An 11,680-nucleotide genomic window follows, 5' to 3' on the forward strand; every position below is an offset into this window, starting at 1 on the left:
TTCCTGTTGATTAAGTTCCCTAAAGCAATATTCTTTTTAAAAAGTCCAGCCACAGAGGCTGCAGCATTGTAAAGTTGACAGGGCTACAACATCAATTTATGGTGTCAACTATATTTCAGTGCATTTAATCATGATTTCTTGTGGTCAGTTGTGTCTCTGCAGGCCTTTTTAACCTGGTGGCTTTAAACTTTACATAAATACGAATGTCAGCATGAACGCATGTATTGAAAGACAGCTTTCAATTCGCAATGAGACCCGCAGAGGTAATTGGACTCAGACAAGTGCCTCTGGTACGTCCCCCTGGTACTCCACACTCTCCGAAGTGGGTCAGAGGTGTTAAGAGGTGTCTGAATGAAGCCGGCGGCAGTCACAGCTTTAAGTCAAGACTAACTTGGCCTTGCAGAAAGACAGCTCTGACCTTTTGCCATGTAGACCAGGCGGAATATACAGCTACATTAACAGCGACCTCACCAGAGGATAAGCTTAAACTGATGATATGCCATCAATAATAATGTCAAATTTAATTATCAGTCAGTACAGATGTGAAATAATGTGATAAGTACAAAGCCTTGTGACATGACCTGATTAAGACTGCAAAAACACTACTGGTCCGTCGTATTTACCACGATAAAAGAGAAAAATAAGCAGCAACCACGGAAAAATAAGTAATTATTTTTATTTCTAACAATTAATAAGAGCCTCAAAGGACAACAAACTCTACTATATTTTAGGCCATGACACTGAAATAAACATGAGAATAAACAGTAATTCGATGATTATTCGGGTTTGTTTTGATTAAAGCGCGTGCACCCAGTTTACATCAAACACTATTAAACTCACCCTCCTCATCCTCGTCATCAACCTCTCGGTCATTTAAGTCTTCCTCCTCTTCCTCCTTCACAACAAAAAGAAGTTAGAATTTTGAATGAAATGAAACATTTTAAACTACAGAATTCAGAGATCATAACCTGGACCCACCTCCCCACTCAAGTCATCTTCGTCCTCTTCATCTTCATCTCCCTCATCTTCCTCCTCATCACCTGGTGCTGCATCTTCATCATACTCCTCCTCATCTGTAAGTATCAATGGAGGGTTTATCATCAGCTACATATTGTGATGGAAGCCGGCATACAGCTGGCCATATAACTATTCCTTCATTCTCAAACTAACCATCTTCATCATCATCTTCATCATCCAAGCCCTCTGCATAGACTTCGCTGTCTGAATCTGGAGCCTCTTTGTCATCCTTGTCATAGCCGTCCAGGTACGTGAGCTGGGGTAGTAGCTTGAACACACTGTCTCTGTACTCGCTCAGGTTTGTCACTTCACAGTTATAGAGATCGAGGCTTTTCAGAGTCCCCAGTTCTTTCTATTAAAGGAAAAGTCACAATTGGAGTAAGCGCGGATTATACATTTCTCTGCTGCACTTTTACTTTTTAACCCAGGATCTCACTTACCAATGGCTCTATTGTACTGAGATCTTCAATCTTGTTGCAGCTAAGGTTGAGATGTGTGAGGTTGGGGCATTTCTCCACCAGAACTTCCAACCCTCCTGAGATCCTGTTATCGCTGAGTTCGAGCTGTTGACGAAATCAACAATCAGTGTGTTTGAAAATGGTAGAATAAAAAATATTGTAACCTTGGAAAAAGAAAAGAAAATCCACCTTCTTGAGTTTATTTAGCTTCGGCAAGTGGGCGACTGTTGTGAGTCCAACATTGATTGTGCTTAGAAATTCCAGCTCCTCAAATTCATCCGTCAGCCCTTCAATTTTTCCATCATTGGAGCGACAATTGTCTAGAACAAGCTCTTTGACCTGTTAAACACACCAACACAAGCTTACGTAAATACAAACTGTAAAATTTATTATAAAACTGTTTTATGATAGTGTTTATCAATACTTGGATTTGGATGTTTTAATGTAATCATATATTGACGGTGGGTTATCAAATTCAAACATCTACAAAATGCTGCTACTTATATAGAGGCTGTTGTCATTTTGTTTCATTTTCACCAATGAAAACTAGAATGAGCAAATACAGTACATAAGATTATGAAACATTTCTTTGCTTTAATTTTTTTTAAAAAGGCCACCACATAAAAACCAACTTTCAAGACAATACAGCAATTAAAAATAATTATAAATTTTGTCTATTTTCTTCGCATATTTCAAAATAACCTGGTCAAATATTACGTACTGTGGTAAATAAACAGCACATACAATAGATATTATTGAACACTTAATTTATAAGTAATTTAGTAAATAGTAGAATCTAAAGGATAAATGAGGTCAACACATTTATGTTGATAAGCGGTCACTGGTGCGCTGTTATCACCCCGGAACAGCCAAACGGCCTCCCGAGATCATATTTGTGTCAACGTTCCAAGTATCGCGATACCGCGGGTCTCCTTTCATTACGTATTTGTCATTTATTTGCTTTTTAAAAAGGAGAAATAGACACGCTTCTCTGGTCTGAAGAGGTGAATTGTAACTAGGTGTCGAGTTCTAGAGAAACCCGATGAGTGTGGGCGGCTAGAAAGGGCGCAGATGCACGTTAGGAAACACAAGTCGTAGTGAAAGAGACCTACGAGTCGTGCACAGGGTCATTTGTGAGTAGGAGGGGCAGCTGAGGCAGATTAGATAGCTGCCAGGCAAACGATTCATTGTTCTTGTGCTAAACTCTCCCCGTTTGGACTCTTGGCGTGTGTAGACTTCTATTAATGAGAAGGTATGATGACTCGTTCGTCGTTCGTGTCGAATGAACGGGATATTCGGCGGATTTCGACTTGCCTTTGTTACTCGGTAAAATGGCGGCTTGTCCTAGTTCTGGAAAACTAGAGCAACAACGCGGCTCGACGATTAGTTTTCATCACTCGCCTCTCGAACTGTCGTCAAAAAGAAACAAAAAAAGTGTCGATAAATCAAGTCAACATACAGTTGTCAACAACGAAGCGGTCGTGTTTGTGCCCTTGTCGCCATGGCCGGTGGCAGATATCGGTCCGCGCTAGCGCGGCTCTCATTCGACCATCTGTCCGCACTGTGGCTCCTCATGTCGGCTGCGTTCTCGTCGATTTAAGCCGCTCATCATTCTTACTGCGCTTCCTGAACGGCTAAACGATTCAGTCGGACACTTGGGTGGACTGTGTGTGAAGGCTGCAGCCATATGGGGACAATTTTGAGGTTGTGCTCTTTATGCATCATTGATAATGTCATGACTTTGAGTTAACCGCATCCTTAACGCGACGATTGCACGCTTAAAATTGTTGAGACGGATGCATTTCCTCAGCCAAATCAAGGCTCAAATAACAGGTAAATAAGGGCAGCGTGGGTTTGAAACGAGAAAAGGCTGCCTTCGTAGATCAAAAGTTACAAATATGGCTTCTGATACCGCTTGCCTTGTTTATACCGCTGGCATGAAAAAAGCAGTGCTACGTTCTCAAATTGCACATCATAAACGTGATGTTGGAGCCGCGCTAAAGTTCGACCCGCTCACCCGCAGCACCTGCCGACTGTAAACACGTACGCCACAGCGAGAGCCCACGTCTCCATCATCCTTTAACTTGCAAGAAACTTTGCATCTCCATGCCAAAGACATCACACCAAAGATTCTCCATTAGCTGAGAGTGGAACGTTAACAGAGCGAGATGCGCGGCACAACTTACATCTGACGGAGTGCGGTTCCGCAACTCCAGGTGAATTCTTCTCCTCATGAGCATCCTCGATCGGCGCGGCCCCGGTGTAATAACACACTTTTAATAATTACTGCAAATGCAACTAGCACCTCCAGAACAGACTGCTGTTGTTCATTCAAACTTGATCCGCTCGGTGGGCGGGACCACGTTGCGGGATTGTCGTCACTGCCGACCAATGAGAGCGAGAGGATAAAGAGGGAAGGGATTTGCCGTCGCCTTAGCCAATGACTGCGCTCCGGGAAGACTGGGTGGGGTTTTGTTGTCGAAGTTTGGTTGTTTAACTGAAGTTTACATGGCTAATGTAATACCCAAATACCTGAATCCGCGCCACCGGAGAGGGACCGACCAGCCTGCTGCGTGTTCTTACGGGGGATGAGTCGACACCGCTGCAGCCTTGTTTCAAGGTGAAGTCCAAAAGCCGTGGGGCCCCAGTATTCAGAAACACATAACATCCTAAAGTGCATAATATATCCCATGCAGACAAAAAGTTAAAGGGTTTCACTTAATAAAGCCTTAGATCACATGCAAATACCAGTTCATTGAAAATATTATGAGCCCAATTACAATAAATGATTAATAACGTCCTGCTGCCAAATGATAATCTTTCCACTTAAATGTGCTTTCTGGCGTCAAAAGCTTTCCACGAAAACGGGGGAGCATTTTAGTTTCAGGTTTTAAATCAACTGCACAGACGGGTAGAACGAGCTGTCTTTAAAGTGATCAACCACGAGGGGGCAGCAGATCCTTTAGTGTGGCGCCAGCCGGCAGTTACACAAACCAGCTGACACGATTCATTGTTAATGGGCCCAATCTGAATCAGGAGCCAGGCCCTCGCTCAGAATGTGGTGTCAAGATGGAAAAGCAAGAGTCGCTAGTGAGTGAAACCAACCCAACTGTTAAAATGGTGATACATTCAGCATACAATCTGCCTACTAGTGGGCAGCTCCTCTTTCTTTTCCTCCATATTCCTATTAACCATTCAAACAATAAGAGTTCTTCATAAACTCAGTGTCTCAAAGCTGCACTTTGCTTTCCTATTAGGATTATCAACTAATTTTTCTTCCAGACACACATTAAATCACTGTTGTCACTTCCTGACTACTTCCTTTTTAGGGTGAGGAAAAATTGAAAAGAGATCCATTGAATGAGAGCTTGCAGTAAAAAGTGTGGGTTCAGTAACTTGGTTACTTAATTTATTCCTTAAATGGGATGCTATTTGTTATTGGTATTTCGTAGTTGTTTTTTCATTATTTTGATTATTTTATTCTTGTGACCACGAAGGCTGTTGGAAGCCAAATTAAAAACAAACAAAAAAATAGCTGGCGCTAAAGTGTATAGGAGTATTTAAAGCAAACAAAGCAATAGTATGAGAATCAAATTATGAACTAGTTTTTTGCCCTAAGCTATAATATCTATGTAGTTTATTATGGTCATGGTTGACTCAGTAATTATTAAAATAACCTTTAACTTTGTCTTTGGCAGACATTAGTTGTCTGTCTGGTTGCTTGGGTTTTCACGAATCTTGAGTTATCATTTACAGATTTAATCTGATATAAAACACAGAGCCTCTGAAATGCTTCTTTAATGTTATTACTGATGGACAAACAACAGAGGTCCACTTTACTTGTTACTTTGCCAGGAACATCATTTTCCTCACAGAGACTCTTGTCTTTTTCCATGGCTAAACAGTGAGCTTTTAGGCCAGTCATTGTCAGATAATCCCTCATTCACCCCTGACATTATATTTTATTTTGGAGAATTCTGATCAGATATGAAAACTGTTTTCTAAAAACTCCTGTTCAGTAGTAGTAGTGTTTTGTTTTTACCATTTCTGAATTCAGTTGCCCTGAAGAAAAAATGGTTGGATAAATCATTATGTCATTTGATTAATTATTTTTATCTTCTGTTGTCTGCTGTTTATTATGAATATGGGATGCAAAAAAGGTCATTTGAGGGGAAAAAGGGGGGGATTCTACCCTAGCATTTATAAAAAAAAAAATTAAAAAAAAATAAAAATAATGATACAACTCACAGGTCCAATAATGTACACGCCAGAGAATTACTGTTAGTGTCATTGTACATAGAATGTATAAAATCTCATGGAATTATGTGTTTTCATCACAGTAATAGTAGCGAGTTCTTCAAGAACCACAAGAGGGCGACATTTGCTCACAGATGTCATCTGTAGTTTGTGTAAAAAAACATGTTTATATTGACGAAAAGAGATATTAGAAATAAGAACAAGAATTTCTAATTGTGGACATTAAGAAAATTAATATGGTAAACATTAAGTCTTTTTTTTTTTTAAACACCCTCATATCAAAAGTTGTTTTATACTGACCCTGAAGAACATTAAATTCATTCCTCCTTTTTTTTTTACTGACAATAGTTGTGCTTTCACAGCCGATCTCATTGATACAAATCCTTTTGGTGTAATTTCATTTGCTGAATGTAAAGAACTGTCTGGGAAACTGACCAGTAGGTGATGAAATTGGCAATATTCCTGTGTGGAAATCTTTTGGCAGCTTTCCTGGACATCCGCAGGGTTTTTTTTAGTGACCATTGTTTTAATATAACATTTTGACTCCAGCTGTATGTATGAAAAGAAAACACACAAAAAGATTGACATTCTTGTTTCAAATAAACATATTCCTAAAACACGCTCAGAACGCTGGAAAATTCTCTCTAAACATCTGAAAATGAGTATAAAACCCCTCTTTTGTGCGTGTCAAATTTTACTGCAGTGCAAAATAGGGTGAATTAAATATAAATTCTGAGAGCTTCTCCTTTCTAAAAGCTCAGTTTGTGTCCTTGTCTTCTGGGACAGACTGAAGTCCTCAGTACTTTTATCAGACATTCTGACCTGAGTTATCTCTGTAATTTGAATGCTGGTCCCCAGCTTTGGTGCATTGACTATAGCATCTCTGCCTTTATCATAATGGACTTGTTGTGGGTCTTTAATCTGGGCCCGGAAACAAGCACTTATGCAGAACTCTGTAAAGAACTGGAAGTGTGTGCTGGCCCCCAGCGGCGGCTGGTTGCTGCCCACTGACCCGGCTAACACGTGTGATCCCGCCATCTGTGGTTGCTGAAGTGTGTAACATGATCTTAGTGGGGTGAGCAGCGGCTCCGCTGTCTCTCAGTGTAAGCTGGTGTTGTCAGTCCGTGTGCGAGGCGAGATCCCCCTCCTCTTCCTCCCCCCTTTCCTGTGAATTACGTTCTCTCCATCCGCCCGAGGGATGTTCCTGTAGAATATATGAAGGGCTCGTGTGATCTGCAACTTTTACCTGCAAAAGCAAGTCTCACTTGCATGTAGGGACAGTAGGGAGTGGAACAGAGGGAGCACATTCATTATTCATATTAACTGATGGTGGAATTTTGAAGAAAATATCCTGTAATTCAACCCTCATTCTAGACTGAAAGGACTAACACGCTCATTAGATGCTTCCAGCTCACAAAACTGCATCTCAGATCTTCCGTAAGTGTAAGAAACCGACTCAGAATTGACTGTAAAAACTCGAAAGTAATTTATTTAGTTAGTGGTCTTTCTTCCAACACTTATCCAAGAAGTGAGCACTTAAAAGAATCAGAATTAGCTGTGTCCATATTTCTTTCTGGAGCCTATAGAAAAGGCAAAGCTTTGACAGGGCTGCCGCGCAGAGAAGAGGCGAAAACCAGGATACGGTCTCATGCATCACGATGTAAATGGCAACGGCACTCAGCACTCTGCTACAATTAAAATTTAATGAGGTTTCTTCCTCCCTTTGGTTCAACACACGCAGGCGGATGTTGCTGTGCAGACTTTGCCCGTCTCGTCAAAAAATACTTTTGGTTTTTTTGTGTTTCGGTTTGTTTCTCCTGTAATTTGTAACCAAATTACACCATCTGAAAAGGTTTGATCAACGTAGTTCCATTTAGAAGATACGCCCCCCACTCATCCAACACATACCCTCTGACTACTTGTATTATAACAGGCTGGATGATGGTTAATTGCATATTTGCAGAGTTTTAATCCACAGAATGGCTTTGTGTTGCTGATGAGGTCTGTAACAGCTCTGATAATCTGCGCGGTGTGTTTGAGGCAGCGACTCAGGCTGCTGCAGAGTTTAAAGCAACGCAGCAACACAGGCAGAAAACCTTCTCCGTGTCTTTTTCCCGGACTCAAAATTTCATAAATGTCTTCTTTTGTGCCACAGACCAGCCTTCTAAAAACGCTCTCTGAATTTTAATGTCTGCCTTCGAGACGAGCTTGAGGTTATAGTCATCTCTGCGCTCCCTCCACATTCAAGCCTTTGACAGCTTTTATTTGTGACATTCCCAGATGCTCAGCTGAGAAAGAACGGTTTCCCACGTGGGATCGCTGGTAAAGGTTGGAGGTTATATCATTTTCTTTTTCCTGTAAAACTTCCTTGCTGAGCTGAATGAGCTGCCTTGTGTTTATAGATTTGTGTTTAAAGAGGGGTTTTTTTTGTCTCTTATGTGCATTTCAGCATGCACTGATTTGTTGTCAACAGGCTCTTTCATGATTCACCAGTTTAACAGTAACCAACCATGATGGATTTATTTGAATCACGAGAAATGTTACAGAAATTTCTGCAGGATGACAATAAATGACCAATTTCATCGCAGCGGAAGGCCGTTAGTGGTTTCCAGAGCTTTCTTTCAATTACAGAACTTTTACTAAAAATTCTTCCTCTTATTGCTTGTTTTGACACTTAAATGTGATAAATTGTTATTCTTGGGGTGTATAAAACATGACATACATCTCCTCAATGTTCCCTCCATGCCTGTGTGGGTTTTCCCTTTGGTAACAGTTAATTCCCACTCTTCTGCTTCCTTCATCGACTCAAGATCTTGACCTGGTTCCTGAGAGGTCACGTTCCAGCTCCTCCGTCAGGTCCAAGCCCGCGGTCCGCAGAGAGGTCCCCCCCCCACTTGGAGATGCCTGGAAGTTCCCCTGACGGACTGAAAAAACAAGATCAGTGAAATAAAAAGGGAGAGGAGAAGTTTCCTCAGTGACCAACTTATTCATGGATAAATCATCAAATATCAGTGGAATCAATTATCATATCTAAAACGTAGTGGGAAGAAGCAAAGATTGTGTTCTCCCACCCCGTCCCCATCAAATACAGACTTTTATCAGCCTCCTTCTTTTTAACAAGGCTGAACACAGAAAATATATGTATGAAATGTAAAAAAACATATTTTTAAATTATTTTTTCCCCAACGCTTTACCTCTTTTTCTATTATATATTTCTCAAGATCTTGGGCTGGAGCTGTATTTGTGTATTTATGAATTTTCTCAGTTCCTTGTTTATGACCTCATCAGTTGTTCAAAAAAATCAAAAAACCCTTTGGGGCTCAACACCGACCCCTGAGGAACACCATAAGATACCTGAATACGACTGCTGAGCACAACATTTAAAGGTCCCCAAATCACTGAGGAGGGTTTACAGACAATGTTTGTGCCTCTGAAGGCATTCATTTCACACCGGATTCCAAAGTTGTTTTTATAAATAGTTTATGTGTTGCTCCCTGATTACTTTTGATCCCCTTTTCTCCTGTGTCTTGTTCTACTTTACAGCCCTGCCTTTGTCCATTTCCTGCTTCCTGTGATCACGATGGCGCGTCTCATCAGTCAACAGATAACTCCTGCTTTTATCCGTGCCCGCGCTCTCTTTCTTTGCCAGCTTGCAGCCTTCGTGTTTTCCACCTCCCTTTTTTATTTGCTCATTCGGGTTGAACAAAATGTTCAGACCCTAAAGATGCAGTCTTACATTCATAATTAAACCCATTACACTCTGCCCCTGGAGTTGAGTCCCACTCCTTGCTTACTAGTTCTAACAACCAAACTAAATCCCGCATAAGAATCAAGTTCACTATTTTTATCTGTTTATTTCTTTATTTATTGGCAAATAATAGCAGATGGTGTCAAAATTTGCATTCTGAGAATAAAATCTGGAGCTATTTTGATCTATGATAACCTCATTCATTCATTCTGGTTTGAAGAACCCTTCTTGCATCTCTTTCTGTTTGATCACTAATGGAACACTATTTCAAGATGGAAGGAGGCTTTACAAAATACAGCAATCATAAAATCACTCTGGCTCTTGTGGCATCTTTGGGCAAAATTTTACTCAAAGAAAAGGAAAAAGATGGAAGCTGAGGCTCATGAATCTTTCATGGTCTGTAGAGAGCTGACAAAAAGAGACAAAAGAAGCTCGGCTCATCGTGCAGCCCAAACATTTGGATCAATCAAATGTCTGTTAAGGGGACTGAATTCTATCTGTACTGCAGTCTATGAAGCAACCGACTGGTTAAAGATCTCATTTTAAATCACATTTAAATGTCAGATCTAAATCTCCTGCTTAAACAGGCAGGACAGGGTTTTACTTTGGAAGTGAGGGAAATATAGAAACAGCTGGGGTGTTCCACAGGAGTTGTTGTTATGGCAACATAAAAATACATTTGAAAATTCAGTTTCACAATGTTCTTGAATATAATTATTATGAAATTTTATTCCTGCTGGTTTTACTGTTCCAATTCAATTTTCTGCTCCCTACATATTTCCTAACATGTAAACAGCAAAGGGAACGGACACATAGCCATGTGGGACTCCAGATCTTCTGTTTCGCTGCATTTCTCCACAAAGCTGTTTGGGTGAGATCACTACACCAGTGCACCCAGCACACTTTTGGCTTTGGTCTGATTCCCAATCAACAGGTTTTGATTTATTCCAAATGTTTATTTTGCACTTTATATTGAACACAGAGCAGAATTTCATCGACAAATCTTTTTCTGTATGTGCAGATTTGAATATATTAAGCTAGTATTGAATAGAAACTTTGTTTGGCAGAGCTAAGCTTAAAATGTCCTTCATGCTAAAAGGGATGCTGTAAGTTTTTAGGTTCTGTTACAAACATTTTCTCTGAATTCTTTCAGCTGAACATGATACTTGAATGCATTGTTTAGAAAACGTTGATAAGAAGGTGGCGCACAGTGATTTCATTTGAAAGCTAAACCGGTGCCATGTGTGAAAATTAGCATCTGATCATTTCCCTTTGCTCTACCTCTTTCATGAGCTGCACAAGCATCCTCAAAGTCTGTAAATGCAAATCAGCATCTCGGTGTTCTCAGCCTGAATGGTCTCTGCGGCTCTCTGCGCACTTTGTTAAACAGTCAAACTTCTCATTTGCAATCATTATCTTGCGCTCAGGAAATCCCTGTCTAAAATATCAAACGTGTTAATCACTCAGCGGAATTAAAACCAACCATTGTTTGTCTAATGGAAGAGAAAATCCAATTCCAAATAGGTCCCTCCGTAGAAACTCCACCATTTCTTCCCCATAGGCTGCCCATCTATTTCTTTCTTGTGCCACGGTTGATGTGAGATAGGGCCAGTTGCACCTGTTCCCCTTTTACAAATTTTAAAATGAGAATCGGACTTGGAATTCCAATAAGAGCACATAAAATGAATTCTGGGATTTGAGCACCTTATCTCAGTCAGACAGTCATTTTTGGGTTGCTGCTCTCTACAAAAGCCTGGAGAGCCCGTCGTCCCTCCTGGCTGCAGGTGCTCATTTTCATCAGCAGGCATCAACTTTATGTTCATGTTTTTAAAAAGACCTGTGCTTTCTGGTTCATCTCCTTCTGCTGTATTTTAAATGAGAGCCCTCAGTCTGAAAAGTTGAGCTTATCATCGATGATGTTTTTAATGTCTCCTCACATTAAAGGTTTGGGATCGAATGCCTGACATCCTTCTTGAACCTCACATCAGTTCTTCTGCTACAGCTGGACAAAATAAATGTGATCTACTTTGAATTGCTTGTCTAATCCTAGACTTGCCTTCTCACATCTGCATTTCCAACAGCAACATATGTACCGTTCATCAAAAGTGACGGAACACACAGAATAATGAAAAAGCTGATTTTCATTGACAAGAAATGAGCAGTGAGGCCACATTCCCTTCTTATCAGCCCCTTCACTGTC

The 11,680-nt window shown here is 40.6% G+C and overlaps 1 protein-coding gene across 2 annotated transcripts in view; it reads right to left on the reverse strand.

The window, feature by feature from the left end:
- Nucleotides 1-3,858, reverse strand: part of anp32a (acidic (leucine-rich) nuclear phosphoprotein 32 family, member A) — a 5,379-nt gene extending 1,521 nt beyond the window's left edge. For both annotated transcript variants that reach the window (XM_057017941.1, XM_057017936.1), the window contains exons 1-6: nt 3,662-3,858; nt 1,665-1,814; nt 1,458-1,580; nt 1,171-1,369; nt 979-1,073; nt 841-895 (exon numbers count right to left, since the gene is read on the reverse strand). In XM_057017941.1, coding sequence (XP_056873921.1) covers nt 841-895; nt 979-1,073; nt 1,171-1,369; nt 1,458-1,580; nt 1,665-1,814; nt 3,662-3,715 — 676 coding nt within the window. In that variant the 5' untranslated portion in view covers nt 3,716-3,858. The remainder of the gene's footprint in view (nt 1-840; nt 896-978; nt 1,074-1,170; nt 1,370-1,457; nt 1,581-1,664; nt 1,815-3,661) is intronic.
- Between the last annotated feature and the right edge of the window lie 7,822 nt (nt 3,859-11,680).

Source organism: Takifugu flavidus, chromosome 2 (genome assembly GCF_003711565.1).
Source record: "Takifugu flavidus isolate HTHZ2018 chromosome 2, ASM371156v2, whole genome shotgun sequence".
NCBI lineage: Eukaryota > Metazoa > Chordata > Actinopteri > Tetraodontiformes > Tetraodontidae > Takifugu > Takifugu flavidus.